This window comes from Melopsittacus undulatus, chromosome 4 (genome assembly GCF_012275295.1).
Source record: "Melopsittacus undulatus isolate bMelUnd1 chromosome 4, bMelUnd1.mat.Z, whole genome shotgun sequence".
NCBI classification, from domain to species: Eukaryota; Metazoa; Chordata; class Aves; order Psittaciformes; family Psittaculidae; genus Melopsittacus; species Melopsittacus undulatus.
This window is the reverse complement of record NC_047530.1, coordinates 12,779,736-12,803,503: the sequence shown is the minus strand read 5'-3', so window position 1 is coordinate 12,803,503 and position 23,768 is coordinate 12,779,736. Positions and strand designations below refer to the sequence as shown.

General features: G+C 51.1%; 1 protein-coding gene across 1 annotated transcript; it reads left to right on the top strand.

Moving 5' to 3' along the window:
- The first annotated feature begins 511 nt into the window (after nucleotides 1-511).
- Nucleotides 512-5,976, top strand: VCPKMT (valosin containing protein lysine methyltransferase). The gene is made up of 7 exons (XM_034062536.1): nucleotides 512-551; nucleotides 1,063-1,441; nucleotides 1,702-1,812; nucleotides 2,022-2,094; nucleotides 3,028-3,147; nucleotides 4,578-4,682; nucleotides 5,243-5,976. Exons 1-7 carry the CDS (start codon nucleotides 512-514, stop codon nucleotides 5,264-5,266), a joined length of 852 nt encoding a protein of 283 aa, XP_033918427.1. The 3' UTR covers nucleotides 5,267-5,976.
- Nucleotides 5,977-23,768: the final 17,792 nt, after the last annotated feature.

The following is a 23,768-nucleotide window of genomic DNA, read 5'->3' as shown; positions in this document are numbered from 1 at the left end:
AAAGGCAGTTCCCTCGGAAAAGTGCAGATAAAGAGATGGAATGTGATGGCAATTAATAGTAAAAGAAACCTCTTTCTAGCTGTTTTCAGTGGCCCTGTTTTGAGTTACTGACTTTAGCATGTCTCCCTGCTCTGGAGGCGGACAGATCAACTTCTTTGGGTGCTATGACATGACTGTAGCAGATCAAAACCAAAAAGGGACAAAAGGAAACACATTTTGCTTCTTTTTGTTTGGTTGGGGTTGTTTTGGGTTTTCTTGGGGGGGAGGTATGTTCTCCTCACATTTACTCAATATTCAGAAATACCCTGAACTCTGAATATACAATTTGGAATCCCTATTGAACACAGTAACTCCTCCCTGGAGTTACCCAAGCATTAGTAAGAAATGCTAAGAAGTAATAAACATGTCCAAGGAAAAAAAACCCAAAAGCCTTTGCAATTAAAAATGTTGATGCACTGTCAATTCATATTCAGCTGCCTTTTTAAAACCTTTCTGGAAGCTGAAGTGTCGGATGAGGGTCTACAACCCCCGTGATTTCTGGCAATCCTCTGGTGGGACTGCATGCCCAGTGCTTGCAGGCTGCACGGAACAACTTGGGAAGTAGCTTTTGAACCGCTGTCTGTTAATTTTCAGCCAGTTCACACGTGGAAAGTTTTGTTCACAGCATTTTCCACTGGCTTAAGTTTAATCACAGAATGACGGAATGGTTGAGGCTGGAAGGGACCTTAAAGCTCATCCGCTCCCAACCCCTGCCACGGTAGGGACACCTTCCACTAGATCACGTTGCCCATGTCCCATTCCGCAGTCTGATGGGCTGGATCGGGAGGGTCTGACTGGCGGCCAGGCGAGCTCCTGCATGCCGTTTCCAAACGGAGGTTTCTCACCTCTGAGGGAAGCCTGACTACGTGGCAAGCAAACAGCAGGACTACGTTTTTCTGTCAAACAAGGGTAGTGCAGGGTGTGCTTTCATGTAGTTAACAGTCAACTTACAGGCCGGGGGGAACGGAGGACAGCGGTTTGCCTGGTGTGCCATGTAAACCACAGGGACCCGTGCTACCTGAGGGCGCAGCTGCCCGTACGGGCGGGGGGACAGCGGCTGGGCAGCGCAGAGTCCCTCGCAGGCACCACCAAGACACCGGGACTCTGAGGAGCCGCCATTTCCTCTGGCCGCGGCGGGAGCGGCGCACACGCGGCGGGAGGCGGGTCCGCGCCGCCTCAATGCCGCGGCCATGGCGGGCTTCGTGCGGGAGCTGGAGCGGCGGCGCGGGCCGGCGCTGCGGCTGGAGCAGCGGGCGGCGGGCGGCGTGGGCTGCGTCGTGTGGGACGCTGCGCTGGTGCTCGCCAAGTTCCTGGAGACCGGCGCCTGCCCCCTCGCCCGCCGCCACGTCCTCGAGCTGGGCGCCGGCACCGGCGCCGTTGGCATCATGGCGGCGACGCTGGGGTGAGCGGCGCCGGCCGGAGGCTACGAGCGGCTTCGGCCGCTCCGCTCCGGTCCGCGCCGGCTTGGGCACGGGCGAAGGGGGGACAGCGCTGGCTGCGGGAAGGGGCAGGGCCCTCCTCGCTGCTTGCCCGCCTCGTAACCTGCTTTATTGTGTTACCTACGTGAAAACGTCTAAATTCTTGCAAACCCAGCGTATTTTGTGTGTGCGCGCTCTGTGGTGAGGGGCCCGGGGTGTAACCGTGTGCGTGTGTGTGTTACAGGGCAAACGTGACAGTTACCGACCTTGAGGAACTGCAGGAGCTGTTGATGGTTAATATAGAGAACAACAAACATCTGGTCACAGGGTCAGTCCGAGCCAAGGTACTGAAATGGTTTGTATGAGCCTTTTAACGTTTCTGTTCAGCTTTAACAGGGCGCCTGCTCTTGCTTTGTTAAATTACCAAATATGCTTGGAAACACTGCTGTAAAAGGGGAGCTGGGTGTAAGGATGTAGTAGTAAAGTTCATGCTCAGTCCTGTAGTATTGTGTGTTGCATCATTTCTGAAACTTTTCACCTTTTTGTTTTCTTTCTGCTTTTCAGGGGTGAAGATGTAACAGAATTTCAGCCTCCCCCTGATTATATACTAATGGCTGATTGCATTTACTATGAGGAGGTAAATGAGTTTGCAAATCCCCTATACAAAACTTCCTTGGGAAGGGCATAGGTTTAGACTGAGAAGTGTTCAAATCACTATAGTGCTTGCATCTTGATCCCCATGGTTAGAAGAATACGTAGAACAAATGTGGAAAAGGCATTTTTAAGAGATTCAAAGTCATTGGAAATTCACCTGGAAACTTTGCTTTAAAAAAAAAAAACAAACCCAAAAAAACAAACAATATTTGTGCCTTCCTGCTCCCTTTTCTTTTTTAGCACTGGGAATGAAGTGATAAGGAAAACATTGTGACTGATAGTTGTGAGCTGTTTAATGTATTGGTAAATGAAGTTGAAAAGTGCTGCATTTGCACTGTTTGGATTCTCCTTATGCTTCCCTTGGCAAAAGGAGAAATTGTGCTTCAGCTAAGTGGTTGTTGTAGTCTGCTCCATCTCCTCAGCTGGAGCTCTATAGAATGTGCATAGAAAGCTAACAGAAGTTGCAAGGAAAGAGAGAAGACCTAAAGACCTCAATGTCCCAGTGCCCTTTTAGTGGTGTTACTGCTGGCTCCCTGCATGTTGGTCCTGTTCCTGTAACATAGTGATCTGGATCTGAGCCATGTTTCAAGAACAGTTGAGAAAACTTCCTCTATTGAAGTACGTCAAGAAATGGGCATTGTGTGCCTTGAGGAAATACTTGGCAGTGTGGGATGGTTTGGGGTTTGATGCTAGTTCAGTTCTCTTGGTCAGTCTGGGAAGCTCCTCCTATGCAGTCTCCCTTTCTCCTCTGCTTTTCAGCTTGCCCCATGTTCTTTTTGTCCTAGTTAAAGTACTAAAAATAAGTCCCTGAAAAGCAAAACTGAAAAGTTCTCTCTTGGGTGAAGACTTTCTCTAGTTAGAGACAGTAAAATGAACTTGAAATCTAAGTGTGAAATACGTAACCTCTTTTGGGCAGTCATTAGAACCATTACTGAAGACACTAAAAGATCTTACTGGCCCTGATACATGCATCTTGTGCTGTTACGAACAGAGGACTATGGGAAAGAACCCTGAAATTGAGAGAAAATACTTTGAGGTAAGTGTTTTTAACGTGTGCTTTTTGAACATTAGGGAGATAGCTTGGACACAGGAGGTCTTTGTCTTGGATAAGCTGAACATCAGTGTCATATACAGATTCAGGTTGACTGCACAAAGTAGAGTTTGTAGTGGGAGAGTCACATTTTTCTTCAGATGGGGTAGGAAATTCAGATGGTGACTTCTGAAATTATTCTCAAACTTACCAGTAGAAATCTTCTGGATACTTACTGAGCTTTCCTTCCCTTAAAAGATAGCGCTAGCCCTTCTTGCCTTACTAATCTTAACTGCATTGGTGGTTTTGATCCAGGCAGCTGGACTTGCACAGCTTGTCAAAAGACTGTCTAGCCCATGAGACCTTCCACATCTGCAAAAGAGCCACCATACTTGAGGCAACACCTGCGGTTGTCTTGATGTTACCAGAGGTTATTGGGAGCATTAAAAATTAGTCTGGTGAAAATTTATTTTCTTTGGCATGTTCCATTGAAAGCAGAGGGAAAAATACAGGTAAAGTGTTCCAGAGTTGCTCAGGAACTCAGGACTCTGCTAGGCAGTATAGCTGCTCTGGAAGAGGTTTTTTCCTCCTGAGAAAGCATTAATAGGTGATATAATTTAATGGTCCAGCTGTATCTTCTGTGCAGGTAAGTTACAGCTGAATCTCTCTTATGGCTGTGGGGATGACAGTCAGTGCAGGATTTAACTCTGCACCTGTGCAGTCTGTGGAAAAGCTCCCTTGTGCAGGAGTAATAGATTGCACGTAGTAATAATACTACTACAAAAAAAAGAGGAAGGGCAAGAATTCCAGGGTGATTTGCATGTGTTACTAAGAGCACCTCTTTGATAATCAGCCATGCCTCAAACTCGTGGGACCTGACTGTGAAGAGGGTTGTGATAATTGAGATCAGCTCTGAGGAGGTGCCACTTCTACAATAAACTCAATAGATGTAGGTGTTCTGGGATGATGGCTGCTTTCTTATAATTTATTTCATTCCTTAGCTTGCCAGGGTTCAGGCAAGTTAATCTGAGCACACTGCAGAGTTGACACTTGGGTTTTTCAGCCTTTTTTCTCTCCCTCCCCTCCAGTTGAGAATGTTGGCAGAGGCAGGTGCTGTAGTTTGGCTTAGCATTTTGCAGACTGGAGGAAGCAGAATGTTTTATCATGAGCTTTTAGATTTTTCTTAAATTTTGCAACATGTCTGTAGCTTTGAGTTGGTGCTGGAATAGTTAAACAAGAATAAATGTGCTGCACGGTGGGAAAATAGCTTGCACTTTCGTGGAGGCCCTTAGTAGAATGGTCTGAGCATAGTGGTTCCAGCCTCTGAAAGCTTCTTGCACTTATGCAGGTATATTGGACCTCTTTAACTGAACGCGCTTAGTTCAAAAGGGCAGTCTGTGTCATCTCAGTTGGTTTGTGTGTTCTCTGATAACCAGTTGCTTCAGTTGGACTTTGAGCTGGAAAAAATTCCCCTGGATAAGCACGATGAGGAGTATCGCAGCGAAGACATTCACATCATGAATATCCACAGGAAGCAAACGGTAGGTTTACTTAACTGGCACAGCAAATGCTGCCAGGAATCTGCAGAGCTGCTGTTTACTTGGCATAGTGTAAGTGTTCCAGGGGTGAAGCTCTAAATTGACTGTGAAATACCATTAGGGACCCTGTGAAACGGCAGACCAGAACTGTGCTGGGACAAAGGGGCTCCTTTGTTCTGAAACACAGTGTTCTGCCAGGTGCCAGCCTCTGTCTTCAGAAGGACCATCTTTGAGCTGTGCACTGACTTCCTTCTTTGCTTCAATGCTGTAGCAAGTTGGGATCTCAAAACTGGAGTGTGGAGACACCAAAGTAATAAAAATAATATGCCTGCTGCTGCTTTTAGTGCAGTATGCTCTGCTGTAGAGTGTCTCCCCAAAACCAATCTCTAGAGGTGGTACTTGGCATCTGTCAGTGTTATTTAGATCTGGTTTTGGTTAATTGATGAAGCAATTATGCATGAAGAAAATACTTTGCATGTTCTACTGCAACAACATGTGAGTCCTGTGCTTTAACAAAAATGGGCTGCTTAACTATCCTTTTTTTTTTTAACATCTCTTCATAGAATATTCCATCACGAGATCTTTGACCACAGTATCTCTCCTCTGGCAGCTGGTAGAGCTCTGGAGAGGAGGGTATAGAATAACACCACAAAGAGGCTGTTTCCAGTGTGGTTTGTGACTCATCTACTAAAAATGGCTTCTTGATGGTGGACTTGGTGTGAGACACCAGAAGAAGTGGGCTTATTAGATGAGACCACTGATAGCGCCTTCCAAGAGGACATATGTGAGCTGCTCATGTCTGCAGGCTGAGGAAGGCAGAAACAGAACCCAGAGCAGCACTGGGCGTGTGTTCTGGTTACCTCTGCTTGTTGGAGCAGCGGGTGGCTTGCCAAGTGCTCACAGAGCGGATCTGAGGACACTGCTCTGAAGTCTCTGCAGGGAGAAAACTGAGCAGGCTCAATCACACAGCCACTCAATAAATCTTTTGCACTTAAGGTGGGTTGGATGGTGGTTTCTGTGTCGTGCTGGCGTTGCAGATGTCCTGGGAGTCTCGCCGGGGCTGTTATGGTGGTGGACACTGCATAGATACAACATGCAGATAGTCTGTGTGCAAGATTGCTCTGCCTTTTGATTTCATGTGTGCTTTTCTGGTATAAGAATTTGCAGTGTTAAAAGTTTGGCACCTTAAATGATTCTGATGAGTGGGTTTGTTGCTGCTGCTGCTGTTCCTCACCGAGCTGCCTCCTGTGCAGTGATGGCTTTGAGATTTAATTTCAAAAGAAATCTCACTTCTGCTCTGTAGTGGAAGTGGCTGTGGCTGCTGGCTCCATCCCATAGCTCTGGGAAAGCAGATCTGCTGTGACAAAGGTGCTGCTCAACATGGATTGTAAATGGCCTGTTATGGTTCCTTATTGTTGCTGTGCACAGCATGAGTGGTCCCTACTGCAGAGACCTGAGTATTGAAGCTAAATCTGCTGGGTTTTCTCAAAACCTTGGCTGCTGGTTTTTGGGGAACTTTGTTCACAGGCACCCTGATGCTTTCTGGACTTGCCCTGAGCTCAAGCTCCTGTTATCTCCAGGTCTTGTAAAGTTTGCACTTCATAAAACATTGTCCTGGCTTGCAAAGCACAGCAGTGATGATTAGTGGATGCATGGCAAAGCAAGAGTGCAATTTGTCATAACCACATGCATTATTTGTTAACTTGTTATGAAAAGAACTCGTTGATTAACCAGTGGCCTGCAGGAAGATATTTACTGGTGTGTTTATGCCAGCATGGCTTCCCCTGTAGAAACTCTAGTTCAAGAGAGTTGTCCAGAGGTGCACTGTAAGGACAGTGTGAGAACAGTGCTGTTTTCTGGTGACATTTTCCTGCAGGGCAGCCTCTGCTGACCACAGGCCCCCAGGAGGGGAGAGTAGAGTTGCTCAGCTTGGAGCTGGCATGGGATTCCAGTGGTGATGGGGATGATGTGCCAGAGCCCAAAAGAGATGACATCCCACCAGGGAGCATGCTGCCTTCTTTGGGGCCCAGTATGAGCCGGGGGAACAGCATTACCCACAGTTTTGGTGCTGGTGGAACAATTGTGTTTTATCTGTGGGTGTGCAACTTCAGCACTTCCTTTTCAGGAGAAAAAAGGGAGGAAGTTGTGCTTTTCCCCACAGGCAGCTGCTGGAGGCTCCTCCGTGCCTTCAGCCTCATGCCTGTAGTGCTCAAGTTCTGAATGTCATGGAGCAAGAGGGACCTTGTGGGGAGAGCTGTGTCCCATCACCCCCTACACCATCTCCCTGTCACTGCCTGCACCCTGCTGTGAGGTGGGGTGTAAAACCCAACCACTGCTGCTGCACTTGTGAAGAGGAAACCACCACTAACTGGGGGGGGGGGGGGGGGGGTGTCAGGTCAGATGGCTTCTGCCTCTGCATTTTGTCCCTGCAACCAACAGGTGAAACTGCTGCTTTTGGGGGTGGGCTTTTGGAAAGGGAGTTGGGATCCTCCTGCAGCTCCACAGTGGCTGGGGGGTGCCTGTAGGGCCGGTGGCTGCCATGGCATGGGTGTCCCTGCTCTTAACCAAGAGCAGGCGTATCCCCATGGAAAACAGGATGCAAGGCCCTGGTCCTTCTTGCCACCTCACAAGTCCTCTTTGTCGCTGTTGGCTTTTTGTCCATGCCCTCTTGGGGAGAGCATGTATTGGCATTGCTCCCATAAACATGGGGCCTCTTCGGTGAGGTTTGGTTGTGTTGCCTGGCAGTGCTCATACATGGCTTTGCCATTTGCCAGTGTTGGGCTCTGCCCTTGGGGCACAACAGAGAACAGCAACTAACTCCTGTCCATGCCAGCCCAAATCTGCCCCAGCCCTCTCTACATAGGAGACCTCATCATTCCCCTGGCTTTAACAGGCATGCAGCCACCTCCAAGCTGGCTGCTGCAGGAGCCAGCAGTAACGAAACTGCAGTGTCTGAGCTGTGTACCCATTCTCTGCTTCACCTTACCACAATTTCGTTGCACAAGAGAGACCAGCAAATCTCCTGGTGTAGCTGTGGGAGCTGGTTTGGTGCCACCAGATGTTTTGGAGACCAGGCCATTTGCAGAATATCACACCTAAATAATCGTTTTCTGGAATAATTCAACACCACTTGGAATGATGGGAAGCTGCTATGTGGGGTGTGCAAGTCGTGGGTGGTTTTCACAGGAGAGCTGTGATGTTCATGTGTGGGGTGGCATCGCCTGGCACAGGGGTCAGACAGCAGCCTTGGTGGGTGGCTCATTCCTGCCTGTTGGCAGGTGGCATCTGTATCTCAGTGATGCCAGTGGCAGTGCCATTGTCCTGTGGTCACACTGGGGCTTTGTGGGGGTCCTTACTCTTTGCTATGACTGCCAGCACAGCTTTTCACTTCCATTTACAACAGCAGTGAGGGCACCTGGCTGCAGCCAGGGATTGAGCATGGTGTTTAATGCCAGCTCAGCACCAGCTGCATAAATCGCTGGTGGCTCTTGTCACAATATTAGTCACAACACAGCTCAGAAACCTGCAGGACCTCAGGAGGTTTCACCCTTGATACTCTGTGATTATTTATCATTCTTTCCTAGGAAAAGAATGGGGTATGGGGCAGCTACTGCAGTCTGCCAGTGTCTGGATCTGGCCATCCACAAATGATTCTCATGTGTCCCCTGGCACTGCTGCATAGCTCATTGGGACTGTGTCAGGCCAGGGCCTGTGACCCCACATCCCATGGGGCTGGTGGCTTCACTTGGGAAAGTCTCTCCTCTGCAGCTGTATAATAATTTTCTGTGGCATGTAATCCTGGACAAATGAATTTTCCTCTTAGAAGATGATACTTGTTGCCTGCAGCATTAAGAGGTAGTGTTAGAAAAGGCTTTTTATTACACCAGATCTACTCTTGCTTCCACTGACTGCAGCAAGTCTTGGTAAATGGGCAAATGGCCCAGTTAAATTGTGCCTCTGGTTCATTTAGAGGGAGCAGATGCCCCTGGGCCTGCAGCTGATCGCTGCTGTTGTGCCGTTTCCTGAGCCTCCACTGAGGAGCTGCTGCAACACAGCAACACCGTAACTCAACCACTTGGTAACAGGAGATTATATGCAGGGACTCCCATCCCCACTTGTGCTTCTGGTCCCGGAGAGGTGAATGTGCCCAGCTGAAGGAGGGAGATGAGGAGCAAATGATCCCAGTTAGCACATGCCCTGCCTGGGGAAAAAGAAACCAAACTAATGAGAACCCAGCCAAACTTAGCAATTTGGTCTGGTTTCTGCTAAAGGGCTGGGCAAGGCTCCTTGGGGACTGTGGCAGGCACAGTACCAGTGGTGGACCATGATGCCAGCAGAGAGGACACAGATGGAAGCTGCCAGCCTCATTAGCAGCGTTTCAGTCCCCAGGTGCTTTGCCAGCCTGAGCTGGAGGTGCTCCTCAGTGATGCTAATGTGGCTTCTTGATCAGGCACACGCTGCAGGCACAATCCCATGGGTGGCAGGGGAGGGTTCCATTGATGCTGTGCACTTTTGTGGCTGATGGCATGTGAGATGCAGGGAGAGGGATTGCAGCCTTCGCCTCTCCCCACCTCCTCAAAAGGTGTTGGTTCAATCTGCAGAGGGCTTGCTGCTAGTGCAGTGCCCCGTCACCCTACGGGCGGGGAAGCTGTGGTCCAACAGTTACCTCCTTTCACATCCTGAAACGAAAAAAGAAAGTTCATTTTCTGCTTCTGAGCAACCAGTGAGGTTTTTTCAACAGAGGCCAGCGAGTAACTGTTCCTATGCTGGTGCACAGCCATGGTTTTCAGCCATGAGCCCAAATGTTAGGGACTGCCAGCCTTGGGGGGTGACCCAGGACCTCAGTAGGGTGATGATGCAGGTGGTCCATGCTGGCATGCATGTTCAGTGACCCCTTTGTAGGATCAACTCCTCCCAGACACTATCCCATGAGAAGGAAGATGCCAATGACCAAAGGGTGGCTGCAAATCTGGCTAATGTTTCTTGGCCTTCTGAGGCATTTCTGGAAGATGCTTCTCACTGCCCTTTGGAATGGATGGCTGAGGTTTGCCACGGGAGGTTTCTCTTGTCACTGCAAGCTGTGAGACCCATGGCTGTGTGGCCCCAAAGCAGCACCTCTGTCTTCATGCCTATAATTAGTATATGCCAATTATTTTTGCCCCCAGGAGCTCCGATGTGGGAAGTGGGGGCAGTCAAGGGCTTATTGGGGTGATGGGGAATGGGTGGCAATTCAGGGCTCCTGCTTTGGCTTGGTTATTTCTTTATTCCTCTTGCACTTCCGAGTTTGCTTTGGTTTCTTAATTTATTTTATTTTACAAAAAGGAAAAGGCTGCGCAAGGGAGAAGACAGCAACAGGCAGGAGGGAGGTGGGGACGCCTTGGGAAGCAGCTGGGCTGTAGATGCGTATTGCTGAGCCAGGATGTGGTCCCTGGTACCCTGCCAGTGCCGGCTGCGAAGCGGAGGCAGCCCCATGCTGGTGGCCAGTCCAGCTGCTGGCAGGACAGGGAGGATGTGTGGCACAGCCCATGCTGTGTGAGCTGCCATGAGTTCACTCCTTTCCCGACAGGCTGAGAGAGCTGTGGATGTTCAGCCTGCAGAAGAGCAGGCTCCAGGGAGACCTTAAAACAGATTCCAGTGACTAAAGGGACTGATAAGAAAGCTGGAGAGGAACTTTTTACAAGGACATGTAGTGACAGGACAAGGGGGAATGGCTTCAAGCTGAAAGAAGGTAGATTTAGATTAGATACTAGGAAGAAGCTCTTCCCTGTGAGGGTGGTGAGGCACAGGCACAGGTTGCCCAGAGAAGCTGTGTTGGACGGGGCTTGGTGCATCCTGGTGTAGTGGAAGGTGTCCGTGCCTGTGGAAGGGGTTGGAACTGGATAATCTTGAAAGTCCCTTCCAATATGAACCATATCTGTGATTCCTCCCTCTCACCATGGTCAGGCAGGCAAAAGCCATGTTTCTTCCCACTGCTTCTGTGCCCTGTCCCAGAGGAGGTTTTGCTCACAATGGTACAGCACTTGGTGGCCTTGAGGCCCTATCCCATTTGTCCCTATCCTTGCTGAGCCCATGCTTTCCATTGTGCACAAAAGCTCTGACTCATCATCTCAAGGCCAGGGCCGAGCTGCTGCACTCCAGTGCGATCCCGGGTGTGTGGCAGCGGCAGCCACTGGTTCACTGGTGTTTCTCTTCCCCTTGATGGCGGCAGGAATCAGCCACTTCTCCTGCCCCTCTGACCCGTCTCCAAAGCCCAGCCCTCCTCCAGTTCAGCATCATCAGAATCCTGGCCCAAGGGCCTTGGTGCAGGGAGTTATTCACCTCTGGTTGGCACCTGTGCTGCTCCAGGGGGAAAAAGTGCAGTTGTGTCCCTGATAGGGATGGATATCACCCCAGGCAGGCTGGCTTGCTATATGTACCCTTGCCCACACTCTGGGGCCAGTTCTTGTGCCCATGGTGATGCACAGGCCCATTCCCAATGCAGGCTCTGTGAACCTGGTCTGAAGCCCTGGATGAAGTCATCAGTGACAGTTTTCTGCATGTGATTTGGCAGCAGCCACATGTTTTGCTCCCCCTGCACAGGCTGGAAGTGCGGGTTGAACCCAGCCAATGTGTGGTGGCCTCTGAGGGCTGGCATTGTCCACATGTCCCCGTGGATTCCCAAGCTCCAGCCACCCTTGGTGAGTGTGGATCCAGTAAGATGCCTTAAATAAAAGCAAAACAAAGAAATAACCAAGGGCAAGCTGCACTGAGCATTGCCGCGAAAGGGAAATCACCACTGCCATGCCTAGTGAGGCATCCTGGAGGGGCTTCAAACTCTGTTTCCTGCTGATGCTGGCTCATCCACCACTCAAACCTAGGGCAAGGTATGGGCTCATGAGCATGACTCCATCAGGCAGGGGTGAATCTGGCAGCCAGGCATGCAGCAGGGAAGAAGCAGATCTGAAAAGCCACATTTGAGGAAGCAGCATGTCCCTGCACACCCGTGCCCTGGGACTGCTGACACCTCCATCCTCCTTCCTGGGCTTCCAAAACCCTCCTCATGGTGACAGCCATGGTGGATAACCATGTCCTCCAGCTGCTGCTTCACTGTGACAAGCATGTTCAGGAGTGTGAATGCAGCATGGCTGGTCTTGGGGCAGTGCCTCACTTTTTTCTGGTTATGCATCACTTTTGGGGGAGCAGCATGGGTTTAGGGGTTACTTCCAGCCTTCACTCATAGCTTTTTCCATCACATACAAGGGCCTTGAAGCGAGGTGGTATTGGACAGGCAGGTGCCATGAGCTCCATGGGAGCTGGGAAGTCCCTGTGAGTCCCATCCCCATTGCCCACACCTGCAGGTTCAGTCCTTCCTGGTCCAGGAACTTCCCAGATTGGTATCACACCCATTGCCCCGTTTCCTTGGCCAGCCCTGTTTCGGTGCCCAATTTCCTTTTGCTTTGGATGCAAAGAAAGAGTTAAGCAGCTACAGGCTTGTGTGGATTTGGGCCAGATATTTAAAGATCCACGGCTGGGGAAGGAAAGGGGAGGTGTGATACTCTCCAAACACTCCCCACAGACACCTCGGAGGCTCCCGCTGCCGGCACCATCCCCACGTTCCCAGCAGTGGCTGGTGGGGGAGAGGCAGAAAATGCCTTTCTCCTATTTTTAGCTCTTCAGCGGTGTCATTATAATGATCTGGGATTGGCAAATGTTGCTGTGCAAAATTGCCCAGCAAGGCAAAAAAAATGTAAAGGTATGATGCGAGTAAATATATGATGGGGATGGATAGGAAACATGCTGTTGTGGTCAAACAAGAGCTGCCTGGGGAAGGTGGGTGGTGATGGGGACAAGCCATACTGAAGTGACACAGAGCACTTTAATAGGCATGTCCTTAATAAAATCCCAGGAGAACAAGGTTCAAATAGAGACAAGTCTCCTCCCAGGGTGGGTTATCCAGGCCAGTGGGACATGCTCAGCCTTGTAGCAGCACTGGGGACACTTTTGCAGCATTGTCAATGAAGCCACCAGGCTCCTTGCCCTTGCAAATGCCCCTCTGGAGCCTGGCATGTCAGGAATTAAATAAACTGTGAAGGGCTGAACATTATATGAAGAGTTGAGCTAAACAGGGGAGCTCAGCAAGGCCTCGTCAGCAAACAGCTTCCTGCTCAACTGGGACAAAACTGGTAGAAATTACACCCAGAAACACACCCCTCTGAGCCAGAGCTCGTGCAGGAGCCATGGCTGTGCAGGCAGAGCAACTCCATCCCGCATGGCTCTCTTGCCCTTGTCCTCCTTTGCCCCTTGGACAACTTGGCAAAGTCCAAAGCTAAACATTAGCTCAAGTCTTGGAGCAGCTGCTGATGGCCGATGCACTGCCCTCACTATCCCCTGGCCAGGTCAAACCTTGTCCCCTTGGACTCAGCCTCTACCTCCATCTATTTCTCCACTTGATTTTAGGTGCTGCCTGGCTGCCTGGGGCCAACCACTGTTTATGCACCTTTTCCCCCAGTATATGTCTCCTCGGTGGCATGTCCCCTGTGCTCCCCACCAAACCCCTTTCCCAGTGCTGTGCTGCCTGTGTGCCCTACAGTTCCCCTTGGACTGCTCTTCCTCTCTGTCCCATGAGCTTTATCCATCTCAAAAATACCTGTTTTCACATCCCCATCTTGCAGCTTCAGTTCATCCATATCTTTGCCCCAGCAAAGGCTGCAAATACGAACATTTGGCCTGGTTATTTGGCTGTACCCAGTTCTTGGTGGGGTTCATTGGGGCTGTCTTGAATTGGTGGTATTTCCATCAGTTTTGCAGATTAGATTGTGGGAAAAGCTCTCAGCCGGGTTGGAGAGCATCCTTCCTCCCCCTGGTCATCCGCCATGCTGGGTCAGAGGAGCACCAGAGCATCTTCCTCTGAAAGCAGACATGAAACAGAGCTCAGGGGCTTGTGGTGAACCCTGTGCAAATGGCTCTCAGGTCTCAGAGGCTGAGTCGGACCCACGTGGGTGTGATGGCTGCTGTACTGCTGCTGTTTGAAGTGGCACCTTGGAAGCTGGTGCTGTGGACAATCCATCTGGGAAAATGGGGGAAAAGAGACACCCCCAAACAAAGTAATGGCCACGAGTTCCCTCCCTTGTGCCAGGGGCTACGCCTTGCCCAGACACATCTCCTGGCAATCAGAAGGTAATTCCGGGCAGGAATAAACCCCAACAGAGAGCAGGTTGGCTCATCTCCAGCCCCAGGGATGCAGTGCCTGTCCCTAAGGGACCCTGCACAGGGTCCCCACACGTTGCCAGCTCTGAACACCCACCAGGCCAGGAGGGCAGAGTGTGACCATTGCACAGTTAATTGGATTTGGCTGCTGCAACAGAAGGGCCGGGTATTAGGGCACAGGGGAGGAATTACTGGGGGGTGGGAGCTGCCCAGGGGATTATTGGTGGGGGCTGAGGACGGTGTTTGATGGTGTATTCAGGATGGTCTGTGTAATCACTTGTCACAGCATCACGGGTGGCCGTCGGGGATAGGCGCTGGGGGCCATGGGGTTTATCCCTCCATGGATAAACCTCCGGGCTCTGCTGGGGCTGAGGGCTTGGTGCCAGGGATTCAGGATGCTACAGGAACCTTTGTATCTTCATACAAAGATGCTCTGTCTGCCACCAAGTGATGGGAAGGGGCTGTGCCCCCCACTCACCAAACAGATCAGCAGCTCCTGAAGCCCACCCAATAGCTGCTAGTGAATAATGGAGTTGCCCTTTCCTGGTCATGTCCTGAGGTATTTAATAGCAGCCAGACATATCTGACATGCAGCCCTTTTTTAGTCTGTTTAGCTGCTGGTGTTGACCTACAGGATCAGGTCCTACACCTCCTGGGACCCAGATTCTCTAAAGCAGATGGGGACCCCTGTGCAAGGCAGAGAGGGGAGCAGCTCCTGGGAACAAGCTATGCTTTTTGTTTCCATTTTTTGCTGACTAAGAGCAGCTCAGAGGTTCCCGGGGGGGGGACGTACTACCAAAAATGCCCCAAAAGGGGACTGTGGATGCTGGTTTCAGCCCCACACAGTAAGAAGGGCATCACAGGGGGCTCCTCCAACACCCCTGCCCTGCCATAAAACTTCCACTCTGCCAGAGCAGTGGAAACGCCTCATTTTCATGGAAATGAGTGGGAAATGAGCTCCCAGTGTCCTCTGGACAGTGGCTATCCTGCTGCTAAGCTTGCAGGTGACCCGCTGGGACAGCCCAACCTGGGTGAGCATGCAGCACCCTGGACTCAGGCTTTGCCCAGCGCACTGCACACAAACACCCAGTTAGTCTTAAAACAGTCAACCCCCCCCCAACCAAATAGCTGCTGCAGTTCTCGATGTGTGGCATGGTTAAGCCCCTTCCAGAGCTGTGCCAGAGGGGGCCGTGCATGGTCACCCATCATTAACAGTGGCTGTTTCATTTCCTCTTGAGCAAAGCAGGGGATTTGCTCCATGATGGGCATCAGATGAGATAAAGTTGCCTGAGGAAAGTGAATGCCCTGAGCCGTGGCATGGGGGACCTGAGACCCCTGGGGCTGTTTTGGGGTTTCCCATGGAAAAGGGAGACAATGGGCAGCCAGCTGTCCCAACATCCAGAGCGCATCCCTCAGCAGGAGCATGGCAGTGCCAGCACTTGGGGTTTTGGGCAGTGCCAGGCTTGGGGAGGACACAGCTTTGCTGCTGGTCAGCCAGGAGCAGATAAACCAGCTGGAGCATGGCTGCTCATCCAGAAAAAAGGAATTCAGGAGAAGCTGGTGGAGCTGAGAGTGAGTAGGATGGTAACTGGAAGGCACCAAGTCACCTCCGTGCTCAGTCTGTTCAGGGCCATCCGGCATGTCCCTGAAAGGAAGCATCAGTCAGGCAAATTCAACATGTGCAGTGACAGGGAATCCCAGGGACTCATTGGTGCTGTATGAGCCAGGTCAGCCCATGCCACCAGTCACCCTTTACCCCCATGGGGCTCCGCTGTCCTCTCCCACCAGAAACATCCTCCTGTATTGATTTTGGGAATCTGGAGAGGGAGCACAGCTTGTGCCTGCTGTCACCATCCCGCTGCCTCGGGGTGACAAAGCTGCTGCTGGGAGGAGAAGCTGCAGCCAGAACACCATGTGAGACCCAAACTTGTCTGGGGGGGATCCAGGGAGGTGCTCGGGACAGCCCGAGCCATGCAGGGCAAGTCTGAGCAGTCTGGAAACAGGTAATTCCTGCCGCACCTCATGGCGGGTTTACGGGCGTAGCTGCTGGGGCATGCACACCATGAGAGTACCAGTGGGATGGGTGAAACCCTGAGGCTCACAGCCGGCTTCAGCCATAAGAAAAGGAGGACGAGCGGCAGAGGGGATGAGGGGGAAGTGGAGGTGCCCTTTGTACCTGCTGCTGGCTTGCTCAAGGGTGCTGGGCAAAGCGAACACCATGGCACAGCATTGCCTGTGGCTGGCACAGCATGGGAGCAGCGGGCAGAGGGGAGATGCAGGTGCCGGCATGCCCAAGGATTGCCGGGAAGCCTCAAGAAATCTTTTACACTGAAATCCTCAGTTTGTGGCCGAACCCCAACGTCACTGGTGTTCAGCAAAGCCAAGAACATGATTCACCGAGGGCAAACCTGGGCACTCCCATAGGGCCTGGGCTACAGCACATGGCTGTGGTGTCGCACACTGGTGTACACCAGGCACAGGGGCTGTTTTCAGCCTGACAAATGTCTTTTGGCAACAGGGTTTGGACTGTATCAAAACATGGGAGAGCAGCGGAGCTTTGCGCTGAGGAAAGTGGCGCTCGGTGTCCACTGTGCAGGAGGTTAATTGGTTTTCTTTATACTAATTGCGAGGGGAAGTGAAGAATGTCCTTAATTAATTGGAGGGCAAATCAGCCGCGCAGAACGGGCTCAATTTACCAACACATGCACAAAAATGCCAGCTCTCACCCTTGCCATAGTAATGGGGAAGCACAGGGCAAAAAAACATCAGGATGCCCTCAGGGACATTCACCTGTGAAAGGGCCCTCCCTGAACATACCTACAGGGAAAATGAAGACTCAGAGCAATGTTTGCTGGACTTTAAAAGCCTCCTGGGAAGGTCTGGTTGCTGGGGATGGTTGGCTTCACCTTAGACTTTCAGAGCCCTGATAGGGTAACAGGGTCTGATGGGTCCCATCTTGAGGCATCTTGTATATGAGGCATCTTGTATAAGACCCAACCCTGAGGCCTGGGAAGGAAACTTTTCCAAAGAAAATTTCTCCTGCACAAATCAGCTGGTTTGGGGCAGAAAAGTGCTTGCAAGCAGCCCTGGAAGTCCTGACACACAGCCCATCTCTGGATGAGCCTTTGCATAGCCCCCCCCATTTTGCAGCGGCAGGGAGAGCCCTGTGAGCCCATTGGCCTCACAGCAAGAAAGTGACATTTGGGAGCATAGAGGGGCTTTGGAAAGACCTCAATGTTTGCCTCCACAGCTGCTCCCAGAGGGGAATTTGGATGTTTTCTCCTCTTCCGCTTCCAGGCCCAAAACATCCCTGCTGGGGCGGCTGGTTACACAGGTCAAAAAAAGCCATGGAAGTATGAAAATCATATTGAAAAGAGCTGAAACTTAATTAGGTCACATCCTTTAAAAGCAGCTTGTGATCTGGCAATGCAAATCACAGCCTGCCTTCGTGCACACACCCAGGCTGGTGAAACCCTTGGCGCCATCGGCCGATCCTTGTGCTGAGGCTGGGGTTTGCTCCTGAGCTCAACATCTTCCTGCCCCTGATCACAGCCTGCCATGGGTCCCTGGGCATGCGGAGTTTGCAGAGCCACATCCCGCAGGCGCTACAGGCACGGCTGGCCTTGCTTTTGCTGCATGTTACGTGTAAGACACACTCGAGAGATAAAAGAAGGGAAGATGTGGGGTGGGACATGGGTGGCAGTGCGGGATGGGGCACCCCCATGTCTGTGCAGGCTCAGGGTGGGAAATGGGGACTTGTTGACACCCCGTTAAATCAACAATCCTGCAGCAATCTCAGCTGAGAAAGGAGAATAACTAATTTACAGGCTTGCAGACTGAGGCTCTCTCTGGAAAATACAATGGCGGTTAACGAGGAAAACATGCCGCTGTGATTTCCCACCGAAGCCAAACAGCTGGGATAAAAATCAGGAAAACTTGGTATCCCTTTGGTTTGCTGTGTGTGAAACCCTCCGTGTTGTGTTTTGGGGTGTCAGCCTGGCTGTCCATGGCATCCCACCCAGGACTGCAGCGTGGGTGATGCTCTTCAGCAGCAGGGCCAAAGTCAGCCATGGGGTCAGTGCCGCCGTTCCCAGCAGGGCTTTCCCAAGGAGGCAGATGGGCACTATCAGCTTCCTGAGTGTGGGACGTGGGTCAGTATTGACCCTCTTGTTAATCTACACCTACACAACAATGGTGCTGGCGTTGCGTGGGCACCATTGACTGAGCAGTGCAAATGAAGACGCTGACATTTGCTCTTTGGTTTGCAGTGCTGAGATTTAACACACACTCCCCACACAGAAGGGCTCTGTGCCAGGGCTGGTCCATGCATCACAGCACCCTTCTGTTGCGGGAAAACCGGATGTTTTTACACAACAGGCTGTCCAGGAGACTGTACACGATGTGTGTAAAACCATGGGGAGAGCTCAGAGCTGCCCTCCCTGTAGGACCCCTTAGGGTTTCTCAGGATCCCCCATATTTCTTGTAGTGACCAGGATCAAACAATTCTTCACTTCCAACTTTTCAGATTCTGGAAAACAGAAGGAAAACCTTCTCCCAACCCCACCAAAGACTTTTCCACCAGATACCTGTAATCCAGCCTCTGGTGACCCCACTTTGGATGTGTTAGATATTTGTAGACATACATGTGCTTTTAGGTCTTGATTTGGGAGGAGAAAGCAGGGCCTTGGTTATATTGCTTGGCAACAAATTTCCTTCCAAGACAAAACCCACCAAACCATCAACACAAACCCAAGTGTTCTATATAATTCAGTGGAAAGGCCTTCAGGCAACGCCCTGCAGAGGCTGTTGGGGCAGCCTGAGCTGTGAGAGCTTTTTCGGGGGATATTTTGGGAAAGAAGGGCTGCTGCTGAGAAGACAGGGCTGCTGAGGTCCGGGGTTGCTTCCAAGGATTCATGCTCGCATAAAGAAAGGGCAGAAGTGCCCAGATCCAATGTCTGGGAATACCACAAACCCAATAAGGCTGGCATGTCTGCCCAAAATAAAATCACCCAACAGCACCAGATGCCACCTCATAGCCCTTTTTCCTTTCCATGACCTCCCCAGAAGCCATCTAGCAGCATAAAGAGGCTTTAGCTTAGGCAAAAAATGGGGTGCGGTGGCTTGAGTGCAAAAGTTTTGCCCCAGATTAAAACACCGTGTCCATATAGGCCTCAGGTTTGGGAAGTCTGTGCAGGACCAGGTAGAGCTCTGCAGTCCTTGCTCACAAGTATCCCCATCTCAAACCCCCATTGTGGTTTGAGCAAGTGCTAGGTTCTCTGCAGACACCAGCAGTGGTTAAATATCCCACGAAGGGGATGCTTTTAGCTGGGCATCCTTCAAGCGCCAATATATATATAAACCTTCACAATTTAAGTTACCAGCAGTCATTTGGGTTTTTTTTTGTTCTTGAAACATGCAAAGGCAAAGGCAGAAAGCAGCGTTTTGGCTGCTCCCATGTTTGCATGTTGTTGCCAGCAGGACATTACACTGGGAGATATGAATATAAAAAATAGACACCCATGGCAGGAACAGGTACAGAAGAGGGTGTCCTGCCCCTCCCCGCCCCCGCTGCATCTCTGCCCTGCCGCTGGTTTTCCCAGCCACTCTGCTCTGGTTTCATTTGTCCCTGCAGACACTGGGTTGGGTGTGGGATACACACATGGAGACCTCCGATACGCCTTTTGGGAACAGCAGTGCTGTGGTGCTGCGCCAGGGCACAGTGGCTGTCTCCAGCAGTGTGGAGCAGGGAGTGGATGAACTCACGTCATGTGCAGAATTAGATTTAGATCTAATTTAGATCTACATTTAATGGTAGTTTGGATTCAGCACTGTGCTTGACCATGGCCCCACACAGAACACAGCCAAGTTGTGTGCGTTAGATGTTGGCTCTGCTACAGCAACATCGTCCCGTGCTTTTTTTCCAAGAGCTCCAAGCTGACAAAGCAGCTGGCGTGGAAAGATGCTCAGAGAGCTCCACTGCACTGGATCAGAGGGAAAGAGCTGCTGGTCTCCCAGCTCCTCCAGCCCAGCTGGCACTTCCCAGCCACATTTTGGTAGGAGAGAGCGGGCAGCACAGATCCCAACAAAGCTGATGGAGAGGTCTTGGATCTGCTGGGGGATGACAAACCCCGATCTGGCACTTGGACCAGGAGCCTGCAAACAAATGTGCCACGTGCCCTTCTAGGACAGGTAGGGTCTTTGCCAGGACAAGCAATGCCAGCACAGCTGTAGTCTGGATTTCCTGGTGTCTTTGGGAGGCAGCTTCACTTCTAGTATTAATTGCTTTCTTAATTACTGTCATCGGCCTCCGCACCCTTCCGTGATGTCTCGCAGGGAACACTGAATGACATGCTTGTTTGCAACACTAGATCACCTGGGGTTTTTTCAACCTTGTTTATTTATTAGCCAGCATTACTTTCCAAGCCAACCGGATTTAATATTTTTGTTCCAGTTGGCAAAGATTTTATTGACCATGGAGAGGCAGAAATCTCTGCTGTGCACCCGTGATGCAGGCAGAGACGCCGAGGTTGGGATGGAGCAGCCCATCGCCTGCCAGGTCGATGTCCCACGTCCAAAGGGGAAACAGCAACCTGAGCAGCATTTTTTCCTTCATGCTGCTCGTGAAAGCCTCGCTGTTGGCACTTAACTTACTCCAGACACACACTGTATATGCACATACATTCCTTGGCCATGCGATCAGACCGGAAAAGATTGCATTGAGCCCAAGAACCGCTGCAGAAGGAGGCTGGGGAAAAGTTGTGCGTTATCCAACACAAGAGTGCTGCAGCCTCCAGAAAAGCTGCAGTCAACACTTTTTTTTTAGGAGATGTGGTACTAAAAGAGGAGCCACGGAGGGACGCGTGGTTGGGAAGGCCTGGATGGGTGGGGGGGAAGTGCTTTTAGTTCGACAAAATCCTCCCCCCTCTTCAAATCTCTCTGCAGAAGGACTTTGTGCACCACGAGGGCTCCTCCCAGGATCCTGCTCCAAGAGCACTGTCAAGATGCCCCCGAGCCAGCTTCTGCCACAAGTCTGGACTTTATCAGTCACCCTTCCCACTGCTGGCCATCATGACTGAGACACAAAGCACTGGCACAGCTTCGGTGCTGCTCAGCCAAAGGGTGGCTGAGAGCACCTCACCCAGCCAGGGCTTGCTCCTTCCCAGGGCCAGGTCAGCAGGGCAGCATCTGAAACATATCCCAGGTCTGAACAGTAACTGGATCCAGGCACCATCCTTGGGCTTGTTCCCCACCACGTATCCGTGCAGGGTGGTGTTTCTGGAGGGCTGCATCCCAAGGAGCAGCCTTGCAGGGAGAACTCAAGCCTCATGCTCCAGCTTCCACTTTCTCCAAGTCAGCATTGCACAGGCTCAACCACCCCACACTCCCAACGCAGCCCCAGACCCTGACCACTGCAGCTTCTGGCAATGGTGAGGTGGCTGAGCAACAGTGTCAGTGCTCCAAGCACTGAGTGCTTCAGCATGAATGCACCGAGCACTGCACTGTACTCTGAGCATCGTTGGAGCAGGATCAGACACTTGGCACAGGTGCTGGTGGGACCAGTAGCTGTGGCAGGAACAGGGCTGACCCTCTCCCTGACCAGCGCAGGGCCTTTGTGCTAAAACAGCTTCCCCTCTGAGAGGTGCTGCTCTGGGGCCTTAAGCACATCAGTCACTCTCTGGTGCTGCACCAGCATTTGCATAATTTCAATTATGTTTCCAAAATGAGGAACAGGCTCTGACAACTGCTCTGCAGTACCTTGAAATATCAGAGAACACGGAATATCGTCTCAGACTTGATGGCCCCACAAGTGCCTTCCACTGGCACAAACTCAAAGGTGTCATTGCAGTATGGGAAAGGATGCAGCAACCCAGGTTTTGACATTGAAACCAATGGAAATAATCATATTTGAGGAAGAAAGCCTCCCTCCAGACACTGCTCTGCATCTCTGCACGCTGCTGTACCATACCCACCACTCTCCATGCAGCCCTCATCCCGTCCCCCATCCCCTGCCTCCCCCAGGAGCATCCCAGCTACCACAGCTTCTGCCTTTCCCTATTAATCTCCTACATCTGTAGGCAAAAGAAAACCAGGGCTGATGGAACCAGCTGTGCCTCCCTCCTATTTCACTGTATCTGCCATTGGTGAGTTGAGACACCACTGCCTATGAGAAGGGTGCAACAGGGTATTTATTCTTCATTAGTCACCTCATCCTCCCTATCTGTCATCTGGAAGCGCCCTGGCTTGAACTGCAGGTTTGGAAGCAGGCTGGTTCATACCCACGCGCTGCAGCGTGGCTGTCCCGGAGCCTTCCTCGGTGCTGCGGCACATGTTTTTGTCAACCTGGGGATGCTGTGCAGTTGACAGGTGTTAAACACAACCTCAGACCCGATGCCTTAAGTAGCGCCTTTCTTTCAAGGTGGTCACTGGGAGGTGGGTCGTTGCTCAGGAGTAAGCCTGCTTGCCACAGGCCTCCTCTCCAGACTACAGGAACCGGCAGCAAAACGTTCTGGGTCTCAGTGTTAAGCAGCCTCTGGTTCATTAGCAATCCAAGAGAGGAGGAAGCTGTGAGCTTCGGAGCGGAGATGTCAATTCATAAAACCTTCAAGTGTTAGGAAGCTCCAGTTTTTCAAAATGCCCAAAAGCAGCTCAGCTGCTGAATAATTCATCAGGCTGCCGAAAGTTGGCAAACACCGGGTGGAACGAGTTAATCCACAGATCCCGCTCTGATGCCAGCATTCCTCCTGCGTCAATGTGATTAACCAGTTTTACTACTTGGAGAGTTTTCAGGAGAATCAGGAGCAGCAGCAGAAGCTGCTGGAGAGACTTGAGAAGGAGAAGCTGTGGAGCCCCTTCTCCCCCAAGGCATGCCCATGGCACAGTGGGGCCGGGGGGACACCAGCATGGTAGAGAAGCAACTATAAGCAATAGCATGCATAGGGTTGGAGCAAGAGGTTTCAGGCTATGATCTGGAGGTCTTCAGTAAGGGAAACCCACTAGCAACTTCAAACAAGGTAGAAAAGCTTCAGCTCACCCTCATGGGAAGGCGCAGCCCCCTTCACAAATCTTTAATAAGGTCCAAGAAGGAAACATAAGCTGGGAAGTTTTGGTACTGTATCAAGGAGAAGATGCAGAAGATCATTTCTTCATTAGGTATTGGACAAACCGGTAAGACAGGAGCCAAGATCCTGGGATTTCAGCTGCAAGACTGCAGACAGCATTACTTAAGGGGGAACACATCACTGCCTGGTCTGAAACATTCCCATGCCGCCCTTAAGAGGGCCAGAAAGCTGCAGTAAAGGTGGCCAGAAGCAGGTGCAAGGCAGAAATGTGCCTTTGCAGCAGCAGGAAGCTGGCAGGAGCAGCCCAGGAGCATCACCAGTACTCAGACCACAGTATCCCAGCCCAGCTCACAGTGACCCTGGCTCACACAAACCACAGGCCCAAGATGCTTGGAGGCAAGGGCTGCAGGACTTAGAATTCATTAACTAGTCCAAGGTTGTAAGATGAGCCACAGCGAGATCCAGGAACAGTTCGTTGGCAGCAATTCAATGCCTTCCACAGTGAAGAGCTGGATGCCAGCTACTTTCACATCAGCCCTTGCTGAGCTTGGCTTGTCCTTCAGCAAGCAGGTGCTAGGGAAGCTTGTCCCAAACCTTTGTATCAGGCAGCAAAAAGAAATCAAGCACACCAGCAGTGTCTGTCCTGCTGCTACTCCTTACCTTCCCCTTGAGGTGCTTTTGGTTTTGGCACTGATGTGAAAACCAGTCCAGTGCAGGTCATTGCAATCGAGACAACCCTTGTGATCAGAAATATGAGTATCTATGTGATATATAGGATGTAATTTGAATATTTAAACATGATGCAATTTGAACATTTAAACAGACAAACTCATTTTAAAGAGAA